Source organism: Haliotis asinina, chromosome 16 (genome assembly GCF_037392515.1).
Source record: "Haliotis asinina isolate JCU_RB_2024 chromosome 16, JCU_Hal_asi_v2, whole genome shotgun sequence".
NCBI lineage: Eukaryota > Metazoa > Mollusca > Gastropoda > Lepetellida > Haliotidae > Haliotis > Haliotis asinina.
Genome location: NC_090295.1, coordinates 21999725 through 22020695, shown reverse-complemented (window position 1 = coordinate 22020695; position 20971 = coordinate 21999725). Strand labels below are relative to the sequence as shown.

Here is a 20971-nt window from a genome sequence, read left to right as displayed (position 1 = left end):
TCCTCTATTCGCTCTTGCCACTTTCTAGGTTGAGTTAGTGACAGTAGTTATTTTCTACCAACCAATCAGCCATGACGTATACGTACTTCCAGTGGGTGACCTGAACAATGAACAATCGGGTATATAAGTATGTGTTCGACACTGGTAATTTGGGAGGCACGGTTCCAATTGATTTGGTGTGTTGGTATATAGTGGAGATCTGTCAATAATTGGATGGACCGACAATCCAGTGATCAACAGCATGAGCATCGACCTACAAAACTGGGATACGATGACAGACAAGCCATCGAGCCTGACCACCAACCACATTATTCGTTTCATACCACAAACATGGGTTGTTGAAGGGATGACCCTGCAGTCGTTCAGACTTAAGGTGCCAAGCATTTCTGGTGATCCACAATTTAAGAAATAATAATCAGAATACCAAGTAAGTAGCGTGAACGATTTATTCCTATTCTGGGAATAATCTGAGGATTTTATTTTCAGAATTTTCAAAAACAGATTATTTTCTGAATACCCCGTCGCCAAGCACAAATTGTTTATACAGCCCTATCAATCTGACTAACAATCATTCAAACTACCATACAAAATTGTAGACGTGACTGACACTGTACTTTCAGTTTCACATATAATAAGTTCATCAAACCAGACGCTATTCAGTCTCTTACCTTACCTTCTTTAAGCATTGGACCTCTCAGAGTCACTAGCGAGTTACCTCCCTTGATACCAGTACTATTCAGTAATATCTGGTGTTTAACATGAGTACATCACTGTCATTTCAGACTGGCCATATTGAAATGTTATAGGAAAGGTGGTGTGCCTTTCCGTAAAAATCATCTGTACCTCCCACCACCACCCTCCCAAGCCATACCTTCCGAAATTCTAACATTAAACCCTTGATCCGGCGCATTTCGGAGGAAAAAGGGGACACGGACATATCACTGATGTGGTAATACGTCACTTAACCCCTGAAACTAAATAAAAAAGTGAAGTGTTTCTCGGGCATCGGCGCTTCACTTTTATGTTTGCGCGTAACAATTTACAATTTCTCACTGCCGTTTAAAAAAATAATTTTGGATTTGAAGGGTTCCGATGATCCTTTGTCCACTGTAAGAATGAGTGTCTGGAAGAATGAGTGTAACTGAATCAACAACTCATTAACACGTGCTTATAAAGTTCCCAAGCTGTATTTCTAAAAGAAAAATAAATAAAAATGCGTTCCTCCATCTTCACTGGGTTTTTTTCCTAATCAAAAACTTTTAGAAAGTCCTACCGCCCTCGTTACTTTTGACAAAAAAATGAAACAGAAACATTCATTTTTTTTCTAAAGCCTAAACTGCTTGGAGATGCCTATCTACCTTGTTTCCTTAAGTGCGAATATTCATTTCATGTGTAATTTGAAAAGTTAAAATGATTCTTTTTCAATGTGGGTGTACTTGGCGTTCTCTCAAGCGTACATCATAAAGAGATTATTGCAGTAATTGTGCACATGTGGATTTTTTTAAACTAGATAATAGGCCATTATACATAAACGCGACTAAACCTTTCCCACATTCGAAAAGAGCTTCTCCAGTCTGTTCACGTCATTCGAGCCCACGCTCTCAAAGTGAGACACCTAACCGCCAGCAGAGCCAACCTTATAAAAAGTACCAGAATCTATACTTCTGCTGAGTACGTGTAACTCCAAATATAAATGCCCTTCATTTATTCTGTTTTGTAAATGGCATTGTATTGTGATATATGGCAGTTACCAGTGTCAGTACTAGCTCTCAGTTTAAAGGTCGCTTACTCAGTTACTGACGAACCCTGTATCCGGCAGTGTCACACTTGTTTATGTTGTGAGAGTCATATGATCCGGTCTTTAAACTTGGTCAGTTTGAACTCAGAGGCCTAGAATCATCGACTCTTCGAAGTCTTTCGGCCATCGTCCTTCTACTGTCAACAAAGTATTTGACTAGATCCTTACAGGGGAGCCCTCCATACATGTCTCAACGAAAGTATCAAGCGCTGTCATAGAGTTTAGACGTTACCTAAGGACGGTCACTCTCAATCACGAACTGCCGTGGACCGCATAAAGAACGCATCTTCACATCAAAAGGATGCTTCATGTTTTATGGAACGTACGTGTATTCAGTATTGTCAGGTGGGCGTGCCCGTTTCTGATGGGTTGTAGTTCGGGGTGGCGGGGAAAACTAGGAATTAAACATGGCATTTCATTTCGCTCCACCCAGCAACATTTCAGCTGTATGTTGAAGTTCAGAAATTAATCGATTCTAACCCAGACTATCCAGTGATCAACAGCATGAGCATAGATCTACGGAAGTGAGATACGATGACATCTGCAAACCAAGTCAGCGAGCCCGACCACCCGACCCGTGAGACCGTCAACAACAAACATGCATGGGAGGGCCAATTCTTACCCGGATGTTCAACGTGTATGTTTATTGTGACAAGTATGAGTATGTTTATTGTGACATAATGAGAAGTGATTTTGACCGGTCAGCTGAATCAAACAGGCGAGCCCAAAACAGCGATAGAGGTGTATTTTCAGCTGCAGTCTCCCGTAAGTTTGTGTTTGAATCAAGGCCAAGGTCAGGCACGGTGTCAATGTGATGGTTAAGATCAACGTCAGAATTAAGGTCACGTCAGAGGGGACGTTGGTACACGATATGGTGTTGTGTTTCTTTGCCGACAAAAAAAACAGACATATCATAAAGGTATCAACTTTATTTTACCATTTGAATTCCAGATGAAAATACAGAATCAGAGATGTACTGCATAAGAGCTGGAACGATGTTTTCTATGCTGGACCTAAGGACAAAATGAAAGGTGAGTGAGTAGGGTTTTACGCCGCTGTGAGCAGAATTACCGCCTGACATCAGAAATGGGCATTGGACACTGTTCCCATTTTGAGTGTGACGAACGAACGCTTTCCCTACTGGACTACCTCTCCCGCCTCAAAGCTAGATAGGTTAAGACCAGTCAGACCCGTCAGACCCGAGTGTTACTAGTTATAGAATTGGAGCAAAACAATGAAGTCATAATTAAAAACTGAAACCGGCTTTATTGATTACGCAATAATTTTCTTTTATTTAGCTTTCTATCGAACATTATGATAAAAAAATACTCACAGATAGACATCAAATTCTGTTTTGACTGGTTATAACGCATTTGTTGTAACATAGGCCCGACTGCATTTCCACAAAGGGTCACCAGGTTGTCTACACAGTCGAAAGCCGTACGGGCCATGCTGGAAGAAAACGTTTACATTAGGTCACGATTAGATCACGATTAGATCACGATTAGATCACGATTAGGCCACGATTAGATCACGATTAGGCCACGATTAGATCACGATTAGATCACGATTAGATCACGATTAGGCCACGATTAGATCACGATTAGGCCACGATTAGATCACGATTAGATCACGATTAGGCCACGATTAGATCACGATTAGGCCACGATTAGGCCACGATTAGATCACGATTAGGCCACGATTAGATCACGATTAGGCACAATTAATAGGTCACGAATAGATCACGATTAGGCCACGATGTGAACTCTCTGTGATCGTGATATATCTTTATAATCATGTCATAATCGTGCCATTTTTTTAAGTAAACGTTTCAAATGCGTAGTTAAGTGTAGGCATCGGAGCAAATCGTTACAGAGGATAGCAAAACGTGAAAAAAGCGGAATGGAGCGTTTCGGGATAATCGTAATACATCGTAATAATGAGTACCAGATGTTAATGCCCATTGTCCCAAGATCTATTGCGATTGTATAAAGATTTCTGGCTATGTGTCACGTTGTACACAATTTATATCGACCTAATACGATTCAGTTCATTTGTATGAACCTTTTAACACGCTGTACTACAAATAACACCCACGATGTGTCACGATTTATTACACTCCCTTGTTCTGCGTCACCTTCTGGTGCGTTTAGTGTGCTTTCTATAACGTGTGTCATGCTGTCAGGCGAAATCCAACTGCAGGCCGTTTCACACTATTTCATCGTCATTTTCGTTATAGAAAATAGAAAAGTGGGCAAGGGCAAAGGAAAGGGTTCCAAAGTAACTCATGTTGTCCGAGAATCGTGTCACAATCGTGATTAATGTGTCTTAACAGAAGGCAACAAAAGGTAGGAGATTGTTCTGAACATCTCAAAACGTAAAGAATCGTAACACATCATATACTCAAATCGTAATGATCGTAACATGTCGATACAGATCGTCAAATATTTGTGACAGAGCTTCATTGAAGCGTAATTAATTGGATATACCCTCGAATGCGTACCGGATCCCATCAGAGTTTGTGAAACCGAAAAAGAGCGTCAAGAAAGGGGCAAAGAAACAAAACGTTCCACGATCATGGAGATCTGCTGCGATATTTAGTTCGTGTCGGATCAGCGTAACTGTGTCTTAGTGCAAAATGCAGCATTAGTTCAATATACTGGACAAAATAAGTCAGGGATATTGGCGTTTTTATGATATTTTATCAGTATGTCACTGAATAAATAAATCATTATTCATAATTCCGAAAGTTACATATATCCTTAACTATTTCTGTCCAGTATAGATGTGATCATATCCATTTAATGTCACAGCCAAAGCATTAACCACTGGCATGCTGAGATTCCAAAACACAGAACCACCATGCCAAGCAACGCTGTATTGGTTTCTCCGGACGTGGGTGCCTCGTTTAGTAATATTCCTATTATTGTATGGAACACCAGGAAAAAAACTTCACACAACCTGCACGCGGCTCACTTACCCTCAGACAACCTATACGTGATTCACTTACCTATAGACAACCTACACGCGGTGTTCGTATCTATATACAACCTACGCGTCGTGTACATACCTACATACAACCTACGCGTCGTGTACGTATCTGCATACAACCTACACGCGGTGTGCGTATCTACATACAACCTACACGCGGTGTACGCATCTACATACAACCTACGCGTCGTGTACGTACCTACATACAACCTACGCGTCGTGTACGTATCTACATACAACCTACGCGTCGTGTACGTATCTACATACAACCTACGCGTCGTGTACGTATCTGTATACAACCTACACGCGATGTACGTATCTACATACAACCTACGCGTCGTGTACGTATCTACATACAACCTACGCGTCGTGTACGTATCTACATACAACCTACGCGTCGTGTACGTATCTGTATACAACCTACGCGTCGTGTACGTATCTGCATACAACCTACGCGTCGTGTACGTATCTGTATACAACCTACGCGTCGTGTACGTATCTACATACAACCTACGCGTCGTGTACGTATCTACATACAACCCACGCGTCGTGTACGTATCTACATACAACCTACGCGTCGTGTACGTATCTACATACAACCCACGCGTCGTGTACGTATCTGTATACAACCTACGCGTCGTGTACGTATCTGCATACAACCTACGCGTCGTGTACGTATCTGCATACAACCTACGCGTCGTGTACGTATCTGCATACAACCTACGCGTCGTGTACGTATCTGTATACAACCTACGCGTCGTGTACGTATCTGCATACAACCTACGCGTCGTGTACGTATCTGCATACAACCTACGCGTCGTGTACGTATCTACATACAACCTACGCGTCGTGTACGTATCTACATACAACCTACGCGTCGTGTACGTATCTGCATACAACCTACGCGTCGTGTACGTATCTGTATACAACCTACGCGTCATGTACGTATCTACATACAACCTACGCGTCGTGTACGTATCTACATACAACCTACGCGTCGTGTACGTATCTGCATACAACCTACGCGTCGTGTACGTATCTACATACAACCTACGCGTCGTGTACGTATCTGCATACAGCCTACACGCGGTGTGCGTATCTACATACAACCTACGTGTCGTGTACGTATCTACATACAACCTACGCGTCGTGTACGTATCTACATACAACCTACGCGTCGTGTACGTACCTGCATACAACCTACGCGTCGTGTACGTATCTACATACAACCTACGCGTCGTGTACGTATCTACATACAACCTACGCGTCGTGTACGTATCTGCATACAACCTACACGCGATGTACCTATCTACATACAACCTACGTGTCGTCTACGTACCTACATACAACCTACGTGTCGTGTACGTATCTACATACAACCTACTTGTCGTGTACGTATCTACATACAACCTACGTGTCGTGTACGTACCTACATACAACCTACGTGTTGTGTACGTATCTGCATACAACTTACGTGTCGGTTACGTATCTGCATACAACCTACGCGTCGTGTACGTACCTACAGACAAGTTACATACAGTTCACTTACCTGCAAATGGCGGACAAGTCTGGGTTGTTTCCCTCCTGAAGCGGTGCTATACATTCAAGTAGGCTTCTTTGATAGTTCGATGGACATCCTCCTATGTAAAACAGCCGATGATGAAATATTTTGTCCAGTACTTGATTTTGTATTGTTCATTTAAATGAAAGTACTGATATGATGATGATATTCTGATTACATCTCGATTATATTCTGATTACATAATGATTACACCCTGCTGTTAATATGTGTCTGTTTTCGAGTTTCTGAAAATTCAAAGATGGCGGTTTGGGGTAAGTAGTGTACTGCATCGATTTGTCCAACATTCATCCACTCGACGGGACAAATGGGAATCAGTGTCCCAAAGGCGATTAAGGAATAGTCTCCCCTCTTATCACACAGCAAATGTTATCCAGTGTGGTCAAAGTTAAGGTAACGGTGTGGGTGAGTTCGGTTATACGCCTCTGTCATGGTTATTCCAGCAATGTCACGGTTGGGGACACCAGAAATGGGATTCACACATGCCCATGTGGGGAATCGAACCCGGGTCTTCAGCGTGACGAACCCTAATGTTCTGACCGCCCTGTTGATTTGGCGTCCAATTTTCCCTTCTATTTCCCAGATTGGGAAAACCTCTCAGACATTTTGTCTCTCCAAGCCATGGGTAATTGTTCACCAAATGTGTGGTGAGTGAGTCAGTGAGTAAGGTTCTGAGCTTTTAGCCATATTCCAGCAGTATCAGAGCGTGGGAGTCTAGAAACGGGCTTCACACAATGTACCCATTTTGGGAGAGCGTGCTAACCACTAGGCCACCCCACAGGTAGAAGCAACACGTACCTTCTCCTCCGTCAGTGCCAGGACCTGGTAGATATAAAGAAGAAAATGTTAAAGATAAAGATATATGCAACCGCCCACAAATGTCTCATGAAACCCCACGTGGGCATTGGATCGACGTTAATTTGACATTTGCTTGACATTAGTTTGACATTGGCTCGACGTTAATTTGACATTTGCTTGACATTAGTTTGACCTTGACTTGACATCAATTTGACATTTGCTTGACATTAGTTTGACAAAGTCTCGAAGTGAGTTTGTCAAGTCTCGTAGTTGGTATTACAAAATCTCGAAGTTATTTTGACAAAGTCTCGAAGCTAGTTTGACAAGGGCTTGACATTAGTTTGACATTGGCTTGACATTAGTTTGACATTGGCTTGACATTAGTTAGGAATTGGTGTGACATTCGTGTGATATTAGCTTGACGTTAGTTTGACAATGGATTGATGTATGGCATTGCCTTGAATTCGGGTTTGGCAATGGCTTGACGTTACGTTGGCGTGACGTTAGTTTGACACTGACGTGACGACCACACCTAGGAAAGGGTTAGAATAACAACAAGGTTAACTACACTTTTAACATTTCCATAAATGGAGATTTCTTAAATATTTTTGAATTATTAGTTTTCATTACGCACATAAAACCATTTATTTTGTTTGTGTCTGATATTTCAAAAACGATTTGGCAAACATTTACACACATTTTCTTCCCCTAATTCAAACACGAAAACGAAACATAATATTTCTTTAAAAAATTGGATTTAACCTCATTGTTATTCCAAGCCCGTTAATGTTCCGAGCGGGGCACACCTGAAACGGGCTTCACATATTGTACCCAATGCTGGGATCGAACCCGTGTCTTTGGCGTGATGAGTGATGGAAACAATACGTACCTTGTACTCCACCAGTGCCTAGACCTGGTCACCAAGATAAACATGTTTACCATACAATAAAGGAAAAAGGTACATAAGATCATTGCAAAATGCGAAATATATTTTATTTAATGTCCGGGGGCTGCCTCGAGTGACTGAGTAGAAAACATTTCTCGAGATGTTACAGCATTTCAGCCCTACTTTAATTATTTCAGCAATGAACCTGGGATTTGAACCTACGATCACTACACGTCGGACGTAACTCTTGCCCTTGGAATCAGACCACTGAGCCACCCGTGCCATTCTCTTCCCACAGAGGTTACTTGTCATATCTTCCTACGAACCTCCGTTCTAATACGTCCATATTTCTCGGTTCTCATAAAATCCCCTAGCGGCACAAAATGGCAGCAGATTTATCTCCCTTTTTTCTGTCCAATCAGAACACGTGTTACATCGACTTAGATTCAACTTGACAAATGCAAGCAATATGGAGAAACAAAAATGACATGACTGAGTTCTGTCTAGAAGAAACATTTGAGTATCACGCTCGGGAAGAGGTTCTAGTTTTCACGATGCATCCGGAAATTACGGAGATCTTTCGAACGATCGCTTTTGAAACAAGGCCGCTGATTGCACTACTAAATCTGATTGCCTCCAGTCACTAGTCTTGAACACTCGCACCATGAAAGGGTCGTATTAGAACAGGGGTTACATAGGAATATGTGACAAGTAGCCACTGTGGGAAGAGAATGCACCCGTGCTTGTTGGTTGTATTCTCCACGCTAAGCGTTCTTATTAATAGAAAGACGCAGTACTTACACAAAGAGCTTGCCTGGGTTCTGAATTGGTCAACAAGTGCATTGAACTGGGTGCCCATATTGCAGGCCTCGGTGTAGTTGGAAACACACTCTATGGCACCTGGTAGAGATCTACAAAGATGATAGACCATTATCTAATTATAATCTGATTATAACGTTATCTATAACAAAACATCCACAGTATTGGCGTATACAATATGCATCTATATTTACCGCCATCCAGGAGCAAGTGTTGATACTATCACTGTAGTGGTGGTATGTGAGATCCGACGTTCACACAACCTTCGCCAGGTAGCTCACCTTAAAGCTCACCTGAAAAACTGCGTTAGAACCGAGATTCCCGCTTAGACAGCATTCACCGTGTAGCTCACCTGCATGCCTCTGCGGTGTTCGGTTCTCCAAGCGTCAGAACTTGCATGTAGCCGTTGATCTCACTGAGGCATACTTCAATACGCGACTGGAAGGGGCATTCGGTTGGTGCTGTTGTTGGTGGTTCTGGAGTCGTTGCAGGTGCTCTAGTTGAAGGTGCCTCAGTCTCTTCACCTGGAAGAGTTTTGTGAAGAGAATTTTGAATGGAGTTTGATAATGTACTGACCATAGGTATTCATAAAGGGTACTGAATACAGGATACAGCACCACAGATGTCCAGAACACGTTATGCATGGCTGAGTTAGTAAGAAAGTGAGTGAGGCCTGACTATCACATACACCCCCACATGTCTCTGCAAGATCTGGAAATGACCCGTTAATGACTCATCATCGAAATTTGAATATGGATGCCCTGTTGTAGATCCTGTTGAAAAACCCTGAATCATTAATGTTAAGTGCAAAAGATGCCTAGATGATATAGTTTGGTTTTAACGCCACTCTCAGCACTATTAAATAATCAAGTCTGGACCGGACAATCCAGTGATCAATAGCACCGATCTCCGCAAGTGGAACACGATGACATGCATCAACCAAGTCAAAGAACCTGATTACCAGATGCCTTTCGTTACCTCTTACGACAAGCATGGGTTGCTGAAGACCAATTCTAGCCCGGATCTTCACAGGCAATTGCCAAGAGGTGGTAATGTGTTTTATTGACTCACATATCGCCAAAAGATTTGAGCGCAACGCGTCTAAGCGTATGACCGCAGGGTTGAAAACACTGGGGCATTTGGCAATGTTTCTTTGAAGACATCCGATGGTTCTCCTAACCTTCCTGCAAAAAGAAAATATGAACCTAAAACCTAATTACATCAGATATCGGCATATAGATTGAATATTGCCGAAGGCGATGTCAAACTAAATTCTCTCGCAAAAACAACGGGAATTTCATAAATACGTTTTGTTAAGTGAGTTATAACGTTTCCTTTTTAACAAACCATGTACCAACTCGGCTTGTGTTTCCAGGTTCATAAGGGTCGTAGGGGTAGCCTAGTGGTTACAGAGTTGCCTTATCACGCCGATGATCCTAGTTCGATTCCACACATGGGAACCATATATAAAGCCCATTTCCGTTATCCCCAGCTGTGATATTGCCGGAATATTGCTAAAAGAGGCGTAAATCTATACTCACTAACTGACTCCCATGTGTACCAACTCCCAGGTCATGAGGGGAAATTGGGTAGTCTAGTGGTTGGTTTGTAGGACTGAAGTCCCGGGTTCGATTCCCAACATTGGAACAATGTGTGACGTCCATTTGAGGTGGGCCCACCTTGATACGGATTATTGTAGGCGGACACTCGGTCGTATGTCATATTCTCCGGAATAATTCTTTTTTATTTCATACGAGGAAGAATAATTTTTGTGGTAATTCAGACTTTTTAAGATCATGATAATAATTATAGCGATAACAATAGTATTTAAACATTAATTATATCACCATGACAACGTTTTGTCTGCATGAATTTGGGATTTTTTCTCTCATTTTCAGCACTGATATTGCATGAACATTGCCGAAAGTGATGTAAAACCTTACTCGTTCACCTTTCCATCAATAACATTTAAATGCAAAACGTGGTTCAACAGGCATTCCGTGTGTTACCAGCACTGAATAGGCTGCTCGTAGACAAGACGTTGAAGTCTGTGAGCACATCTCTGAATCTTTCCTTTCTTCCTGAATGAACAGACGACACCCCTCCTCAAGTCGTCATCTTCATCCTCATCAGAATCAATGTCAACACCTGAATGAAAGTGAGAGAGTTTAGTATTACGCCGCACTCACCATTATTCCAGCTATATGGCGGCGGTCTGTAAATAATAGAGTCTGGATCAGACAATCCAGTGATCAACAGCATGAGCATATATCTGTGCAATTGGGAACCGATGACATGTGTCACGTCAGCGGGCCTGACCACCCGATCCCGTTAGTTGCCTCGTACGACAAGCATAGTCGCCTTTTATGGCAAGCATGGGTTGCTGAAGATCTATTCTACCCCTGACCTTCAACTGTCCATATCAGTAGAAAAATTATACGTTTTGGTTGTTAGATTATTTATTAGTGATCTGGAGAACGCTACACTCAGCTGTGTTCACAGGTACACTGAACAGCAAAAAAACGCAAGATTCGATAAAATGAAATCTCATAAAAGTAAGCCTTCATGTGTATTTTAAAACTTGACAAAATCAGATGGGATGTGCTCCCGGTGGAGAACTTGGGCACTCTCCTGATCTGTGCCAAGAGATCAGGAGGCACCAAACCAAGGGCACCGAGAACAATTGGGATCCTGACGACACAGAACTTGAGATGCAAGCAAGACATTTCAAAGGTGAGGTCCGCATATTTAGCATGCTTTGTCTGAATCCTGCTATTACATTGCTCTCAAAAGGGACAAAATTCAGACGCGAAATTACACTGGCTTCAAAAAGTCTCAGCATGTACTTGAAGAATGCAAACAGGCTTTGTTTTGTATACTCACACATTCCGGACACGACGTCATCAAAGTTGGCGACATGACCTTTCAGGAAGTCACATTCCCCAACAACCTCGTCCATACAATCAAGGGAAAGGCGAGCCTCCCTATGAAAAAACGTTAAAATGTATCCCAGTTTGAAAATATTTGCAGCTAATATTCATCAGTTGATCAATAACTCAGTTTCAAACTGTGAGCCATCTTGAAGGCAATCGAATTGTTTCCCTTTTGTATGAAAAAAAAACAGTTAAAATGTAACAAGGTCTTAAAACATTTGTAATCAATGTCCAGAGTTAAAAAAGTAGCTTCATTTTAAAATTCTGGCCATCTTGAATGCCATCGAATGTTTTCAAGTTTGTTTGTTGTTGCGCTGATCAGTAGGCCCCATCTGTACAAGAACAGTCTGCAAACAACTGAGTATGGACATGACAGTTCACTGACTGGCGTCCTAAATTTTACGTCCCGATTCCAAAGTCACCTTCAAAACCCTTGAAGATCCGGATTAGAATTGATCTTCGGGAACCAATACTTGTCGCCAGAGGCGAGTAAAAGGATAGTCATAATTACATCTTCACCAATGCTAGGTATTTAGTGTAATTTGATAATAATAATAATATTAATAATGATAATAATATCATTTGAAACAAGTATAATGGTGAATCAACTGGGTTTTAAAATCTAATGTGAAAATGTTTTAAGTTTTCCAGTTATATAGCTATGGGAAAAGCCTTTGCTTTTTATTTTGGTGTTTTTTAACGTCGCACTGTCTTATGATCGAGAACTGACAAACCAGTGATTAATATCCTGACCATCGATCTAGGCAATGGGGATACGATGACGTGTACCAGCGAGCCTGCCCTTCCGATACATGGGTTATAACAGTACGAAAGGGGCGGCAGTTGTGTTCAGATTATTCCGTGACAAGCGAAAACAAGTGACAAAGTCCTATCTACCTGCAAAACCCTGGCAGCTGCTCCGGAGTGATATCATTGAGAGAACCAGCATAGGGCATGAGACGGGTGTGACAACGACTTAAGTCACACCTCTCACCATCACTCAGTCCAGCTGCAAACAACAGAAAGAAGTATGTCATGTTTTGACTCAAACTGAGTGACTTTATAGGCAGCTTTGAACACTGATTCGGGTACATCACAACGTAGATCGATTGTTGTTAACGCTCTAATCAGCAAAAGTACCGCTCTATGGCGTAGGCTTGTAACCAGTGCGGTTATTGTTCGATAAGGTGAGCAACGCAGTGGCAACCCTCAGTGGACATAGGAGGACATGCAATCAACAGTTTCGATGATGTCTGACCATCTAATCCGTCAAGTCGACTCTGAAGACCAGCTGGTCTGCTTCGACGCAGTTCGAAAGCGCCAAAGGTTTTATGACGTTCCGAGCAATTTGCTATTACTGTTACGCCTGGAGACACCAGCCATGAGCTTCGAACCCGGATTTGTGTCTTAGTGAGTGAACCCGTTACCCTCTAGGCTACTGGTGGCATTTGAAGACAGCTGTGCTTTAATAGAGTTCCTACAATCTCTTGTGGAAACACTGCGTGGGCGCTTGTTCACGCCGAAGACCCGGGTTCGATGCCCCGCATGAGTACAATGTGTGAAGCCAGTTTCTAAAGTCATGATACATCTGGATATTGCTAAAAGCGGCGTAAAACTATATTCAATCACAGATGACTTCCAATTTTGACTATTTTACTGTAGACTATGATTCTTATCATTTCAGAGCAGTTTATATAACAGTCTTGTATATGTATCAGCCAGCGATTTAATGCCTCTCTTGGCAACAGGTTAGTAATGACACGAGTGTTATGATATAAATCAATAAAACACTAAGCACAACTTCAAGGTTATGAATCACGGACAAAGGTCATGGCAAAATTATATTTAATGAGAGTTGTGACCTCTGTGACCTTACGGCTGCCACAAAATTACCCTGGTGACAATTATTTTAATAATTTCCTGGGCTTAAACTCTTCACCCGATCACGACGCGCATGTGCTGTTACCGTTTGGGAGGAAGGATTTCGGTCATGTGTGGGGGTGGTGTGTCCTCTCAAATAGCCAGATTCTGTTAAAACACGTCTCTCACATAGCCAGAGTGGGATGTGACTAACTTGCATTAATGTTTTAAATCACTCACTCATTAGCCATCTGTATCAATAAAATAAATAAATGTTGATGGCTACTATGAAATGATTGGGGTTAGGGTTAGAACCGAGTTTAACCTGGCATTCAAGATAACTGCACGTGCAAACACTGTAAGTTGTTCACTGGTAACAAGGGGAGCATGGAGTGAGGTACCCTCGATGTTTGTTTATGTTTCGCGGTCCCCGAGGAGTAAGTGAACAACGTATTTACCTTACCGAAAAACCTCAATGTTAATTTTGAAAACTGATGTAAGCGGGGTGCGTTGAAAAAATAACAGAACAGCGCTCAGCCAATCAGAAAACGACATTAAAATGTGAGGTGCGTTTGTCGCTGTTGTTACTGGTCCGGACCAGGTTCGCCAGCATGAGACGATTCTACGTAGCAACTTAACAGTCATACTTTACTCAAAACAATTATACCTTTAACTAGCACCAGCCAGGGTAATGAAAAGTAGCATTTTTACCGACTTTCGTGTTCCAGGTGGACACTTTATCTATTAGACCACCTTTGGATTAGTTTTTAAGAAACAAATTGATCGCAAAAAAATCCTGTCAATCCTTACGGCACATCCATGACTTTCCCTCTTGCATGAGAACATTTTGCCAGAAAAACGAGGTTTAGAATATTACAACCACAAAGTACCAAATGTAAAAGTTTTACCATGTGGTGTCTCACACATTGAAAGTGCAGTTGATGCTGATATTGAACAAATGTTTCACTTTTGACAAAAAGAACTGTTAAGTACAAAAGTGTTTGGTTTGTTTTTTTTCTAGTTTTTTACTAGCCAAATTCATTTGTAACTGGGGGAGTGTGGGGATTTTACAGCTTTCCTGTTTTTACGGAGTATGAACGCGATTGAGTATTGAGCAATGTTTACTGTTAGATGAAAACGGCCTATATATAGTCGTCTGTGGACAACCAGAGACTGATAAAGTGAACATCGACCAACGAAATTAGGCTACGTTGACATAACCGATCCTGACTATCCGTGCAAAGGTCTCCCCTTTGTGGGTCAATGTACACTTTCGACACAAGTTTCAGGGTAACAGTGACAAGCAATACCCTCAAGTTTAAATTCATATTGCAAATATTTCTAAAAAATGCAACATTTAAGAAAAATAATTAGGCCTTCCATCAGAGGCAATAAAGTATATGCTCCCAAACATTCAATAATCGGTGAACTAAAGACAACGCAATGTAACATATGTTATATTTGGTATCACACTTTTTTAGTATGGCTGACAACTGTGTGCTGGTGCTTCAGTCTGAGAGTGGGTTCGAATCCCGGATGCTACTCTACCACAAAAGGAATCGAATTCTTTACTATGAAAGTGTAATCCCCATATCATCGCATTCTAGAAGGAAAACGAGTGATTGAGTCTAGTTTTTACTACGTCGTAGTAATACCACGACTAGGGAAACACCAGAAATGGGCTTCACACATTGTACATACGCATTGTGGGGAATCGAACCTGGGTCTTCGGCGCGACGAGCGAACGCTTTAATTACCAGGTTAACCTACCGCTCCAAAAAGGTAAAGGAAATCCACAATTTTTTTGTGGATATTCAAATTAAAGCACATGGTGTTAAAATCAAAGTATGTAGAGCCGTGCATAAGACTTACCCACAGCTGCCAGGAGAAGGGCAATCAAGTACGGCGTCATATTGTGAGAGCCTCCAACCGCCTCTATACAGTTGAGTTCATATGGTAGAAGTGAGTGATGACCCGAATTATATACTCTCATCGTGAAGTTAAATACAGTCCCAATTAAGCCTGACATTATAATCTGTAAAGTGGTTCGAACCGGTTAATTAAGAGTACGTTTACGCATAATTCATTGCAGTAAAATGTGACAAAACTTGATTCCATGTATGATATGTTTCGTTGTTTATTCTGCTGTTATTTCAGGAAATTACGAAACAATGTAGACACTAATGTCGTGAAAGGCCATTCACAGTATTATAGTTTGAAAGGATTGACCTTTCTGGTTGTATCAGATTGTACAGGCGAATCTCTCTAATACGGACACCGCGTTATGTCAAGTCGAGTAAGTGCAAAACGACTGTTTTATAAGTTATTGAAATTCGCAGTCACGATCTGACCAGCTGGTTTGGGGACGAGGGCATTTATGTCGTTTCACGGAGCACTAAGCGATGGAAAACCAAGCTGCTACTGCGATGAGTAAATAATCAAGTCTAGACCAGACAATCCAGTGATCAACATCATGAACATCGATCTACGAAGTGGAAATACGATGACGTGTAAATAAGTGAGTGAGTGAGTGAGTATGGTGTTTAGCAATATTCCTGCAATATCACGGCGGGGGACGCCAGAAATGGGCTTCACACATTGCACTCATGTGGGGAGTCGAACCCGAGTCTTCAGCGTGATGAGCGAACGCTTTAGCCACTATAAAATGCATGAAACGGTATCACTGCCCTGAGTCGGAACCAGACAATCCAGTGATCAACATCACGAGCTTCTATTTACTTTAATATAACGACAACCGCCACCCAAAGTAACAAGAGACAGCGAAACCGTCCCAATACAGAAATACACAGATAATCAATAACCTAGCTAGTGGCAGATAACGTTGGGTTAATAGGGCCTTATTGCAAGTCATTCACAGGATGGTAAAAACGCCAGTAAACTATCAACACTTCAGTGATACTGAATATCAGTTATGTAATGAGTATGTATTTACTTATTTATTTATTTATTTATTTATTTATTTATTCCAGCAACATCACAGCGGGGTCACCAAGACTGGGTTTTACACATTTTATCCATGTTGGGAATGTGACGAACGAACGCCTTAACCGCTAGGCTAACCCACCCTGGTATTGTAACAAAGCTAGGACGCGACTAGGGCTCCGTGAGCTGAGAACACCTGCAGTAAAATCCTCATTTATTGTATTATCTCCCTTCTATCAGGACCCTCAGTCAAATGTGATGAAAGTATATTTTCATGAGGCCACAAGCAGCATTGGCCCCCACTGCGGGTCAGAAAAACGATGAGCTAGGCCCCTGTTTACTATCCAGTCCCCTAATCTTCTGTCCCAAACTCACACAATGCATAAGGACGTTGAGATAATCTCGCACTGAGTGGAACAACATGTAAAAAACTTTGCATTTTGTGTAGGGAGTTGGCTTGGGCGCTAATCTTTCAGCTCACCAGTATGGAAAAGTCTATGAAGGTCATGGGTATTGTTCTACCCTGACTGTGTAACAACTGGCAGTTTCAAACTGTGTTACTAATGGCACGTGTAAGTAATGGGAGACAACCGACACACCACGTATTAATCATCTAACGTCATTGTGCATTGATCTTAATACGTATATTGGAAGGTTTTTAACTGTTTTACAGACTATTTTCGGTTTGGAAAGATTTTGTATCTGTAAGATCAATATTTTGAACTGTAAGATCAATTCCAGGATTCAAGATTTGGCTTTGGTTTGACTGTTGTTTAATGCTACACTCAGCAATATTCCGTCTGTTAATAATCGAGTCTGGACCCCCAGACATTCCAGTGATCAATAGCATGAGCATCGATCTATGCAACTGGGACCCTATGACATGCATCAAGCAAGTCAAAGAGCCTTGCCATCCGATTCCATTGGTCGTCTCAATCGACGAGGATGCATTGCTGAAGGCCAAATCTAACGTGGATCTTCAGGGGTTGGATTGAAGGAGTGAATGTGGTTTTACGCTTAGCAATATTCCAGCAATATCACGGCGTGGGACACCACAAATGCCGGTTGTCAGCTCGGGGCTTTCCTTCCTCCAAAGATCTAATTGGCAAACATTATTGTAAATAATAAACACGTGCATTTGTTGTTTTAGTTTTGCCAATGAGATCGCCGAAAGGTACTGACGACCTATGCTTCCGACATAGCAACTTCCGACACACTGTTAAGTGATTTAAAAACAGCTACAAATGCATCCCCACAAAAAACATAATGTTTCTGTGATGAACCTTTAGACATTATATAGTTGGGGACTGGATAGTAAACCAGGGCTTAGTTTACCCATTTCCAGACCCAAAGGGCCGGACCAGACAATCCAGTGACCAACAACATGAGCATCTATCTGCACAATGGGGAACCGATGACATGCGTCAACCAATGACCACCCGATCCCGTTAGTCGCCTCTTACGACAAGCATAGTTGCCTTTTCTGGCGAGCAAAGTTGTTATGAGCGAAAGTTAATCGTTAGTTTGGAATCAACTTGTCATTTATAGGAATTAACACTGACGTGCTCAGTGCCATCTACAGGAGTTGGATTTCTGACAATTAAATCATTTTTATACTGTAATTCTGCATGGTGGTCTTCGGATCACTGAAGTAATCAGTAACGTGAAACATTACTTCGTGGTTATTGAACCATGAAGATCCTGGGTTAAACTGGTCTTCAATAATCCACGGCTGGGGTAAGACTAGGGTAAGACTGGAGTAAGACTGGAGTAAGAAGCGGCTAACGGGACATGGTTGAGTTTTCAAACTTGCTGTTTTCGTTAACATGTCATACTACCCCCTTGACTAAATCGATGCTCATGCTGTTGATCACTGAATTGTCTGGAGACTAGAGACTCGATTATTTACGGACCGCCACCAGGTAGCTGGGATGTTGCTGAGCGCGGCGTTAATCATCAAATGAGGAAACTGCTCGACACAGCCCTCCGTCCTGCACATACTGGAATCTCCCTTCTACACTAGTCTGCGAGGTCATCATAAAAGTATGCTCATTGGAAGATATGTCTTCATTCATTATTCATGAACAGTGCTGACAGCTTCCGATACAAATGCAACATGCCCCGCGCCCGTGGACCTCTGGATGGGAAACACGTGCGCATCAACTGCCCAAAGGTCTTTATTTTCGACGCGATTAGCATAACCTTCTCCACATGACCGCACACGTTGGTAACCTGTGGGCGAGACGTGCTGTGATTGGTGTTTCGACCGTACTTCATCGTACATCTTCGTGTTGACTTCCAGTTCTGATCGAGTGGCCATCGTGTTCACACACTAGTATCATATCAGAATTAACGATAGCAGTATGATAGCGACACAAGAAGTTTCTTGATTGTGTTGTGTTCGTGGTAAAATCGTGATCAGGAGATGATGCACGATCATGACATTCACCACGTGAACCCTACACGGTGCGTATACAATAACTACACGATCGACAAGACCTCATCGCGATTTATCAAAATTTGAAACAGGTTTTAAGTTTGAATAATAGTGCTAGGATACGAACACGATTAACACACTATACAGTGATCGTGCTCTAGTGTGATATGGGCTTTAGACTTCCATGTTGCAATCGTAACACACCATAGCTAATGTACAGCACATCCCTTCTGCTGAACTTAATTTAGCTGCCCGTAGGCTGAAGTGTTCCCTCGTCAGGCGGATGGCCGACATGATATAGTTTATGAACCAGTGCCCCCCCACCATGATATCTCTCACGTCGGTGTAAACCAATACTCACTCACCCACGTGAGTGTATTCGCAGCCACGTGTGGTTTATCACACACTGGTGATATCTCAAAACGGTATCTTCCCTTAAGACAGACATCCTAAAAGACAGACTGCTTAAAAACACATTTATGGTTGGTTGCATAAGGCTTTATTAAGATGTACTCTTAATAATAATGGCTATGTATCCATTAGGCATTAGGCATTGACTGTAGTTTATTTAGTTCGTGTAGACATATTGCAACTCTTTGTATTGGTGATATATGGTATAATTGAATGTCACTTATCCACCTGTCATTAAACAAAAACACATTGATCGTGATTTCCAGTTTATTGGAAGACAGTTGTCCAATTCTTAAGTGTATTGTGTGAACATATTGATACTTTCAATTCGCAATATTATCTAAATCAATGCCTGCAATTTATACAAAGTATTAGTAAAATTATGACTCTCTTCACAAAACGTATATATTGAAACAGGAAGGTATTATGATATTCACATAAAATATTGAACATGACTGTTGACACAAATCCAAACAAAATTCAAGCACATCATCTTCTGTGTGCTTGGAAAATCAGGGAAAGTCTCATCCTCGTGACTGTGACAGACTACGAGCAAGCTAATTCACTCAATATCAAGATGTGTCTGCTAAATGTCCGCTCAGTCAGGAATATTGTTGATGATTCTCCATAAATACATTCTGGAGAATGACATTGCCATGGCGAAAGCATATTAAGGGGCGTTATTGTGTGAATATTCTCGTGCCTGACATATAGCATAATGGCATGTCACCGACACACACGCTAGGGTTTAGAGGGCTAGGGTTTAGAGTTACGATCGGGTATGGAACCAACTGGAGGTTTTGCAGTCTACGGTATCTTGATGGGAGCAGTATAGACATCGTCTGTCTTTGGAAAGAACAGAGTCAGTCCTGAACCTATCATTTGAGATCTCATTTAACTGATTGTAAAATGTGTACAAATGACAATTCTGTTGGGAGACTTCAATCTTCATGTAGATAACGCTGAAGATAAGCTGTCTTCACAGTTTCTAGAGTGCCTGAATGCCATAGATGTAAAGCATCTTGGTACAGTGTCGACTCATCCAAACGGCCACACGTTGGGTCTGTTAATCACAAACAGACCAGAGATTGAATCATTTCTCAGTTGTGGATCACTGCGTCTCTGATTACAGCAATATTTCCCGTATTTCCTACAGGAAAACAAGAAGCATAAACACCAATCAGTTTCGAGCAGACACTGACAACAGTGTCCTTGGATCTTCCCATCTGGAAATAAATGTTTTATATGATCTTAACCCCATGGCAAAAACATACCATGACATTCTGCAAGAACTACTGGCCAAACATGCCTCAGTCAAACAATGCAACATAGTCCTGCGACCGGGCACCGGCTAGATGAGCTGAAAGTCAGTATTGGAGATCCAGCCTGGAGGTCCACAGACAGACAAGCATTCATGAATAAGGTCAACCTATTTACCCAGAACACTAAAATAGCACAGTTGAAACGAACCATCATGGACAACAATGGCAATACCTGACAAACAATACAGATCACT

At 41.8% G+C, this 20971-nt stretch overlaps 1 protein-coding gene across 2 annotated transcripts; it reads right to left on the bottom strand.

Moving 5' to 3' along the window:
• Positions 1 to 2709: 2709 nt before the first annotated feature.
• Positions 2710 to 15613, bottom strand: LOC137268423 (uncharacterized). Of its 2 annotated transcripts, XM_067802992.1 has the most exons (12): positions 15537 to 15613; positions 12702 to 12813; positions 11755 to 11855; positions 10881 to 11019; positions 9943 to 10055; positions 9224 to 9395; positions 8854 to 8963; positions 8056 to 8079; positions 7167 to 7190; positions 6339 to 6429; positions 3132 to 3250; positions 2710 to 2811 (listed from the first exon to the last, which is right to left on the bottom strand). In XM_067802992.1, the coding sequence occupies exons 1-12, from the start codon at positions 15574 to 15576 to the stop codon at positions 2801 to 2803; spliced, it is 1056 nt and encodes a 351-aa protein (XP_067659093.1). In that variant the 5' UTR covers positions 15577 to 15613; the 3' UTR covers positions 2710 to 2800. The 2 variants fall into 2 exon arrangements, with proteins under 2 accessions (XP_067659093.1, XP_067659094.1); XM_067802993.1 differs by lacking the exon at positions 8056 to 8079 and having other exon boundaries at positions 15537 to 15592.
• Positions 15614 to 20971: the final 5358 nt, after the last annotated feature.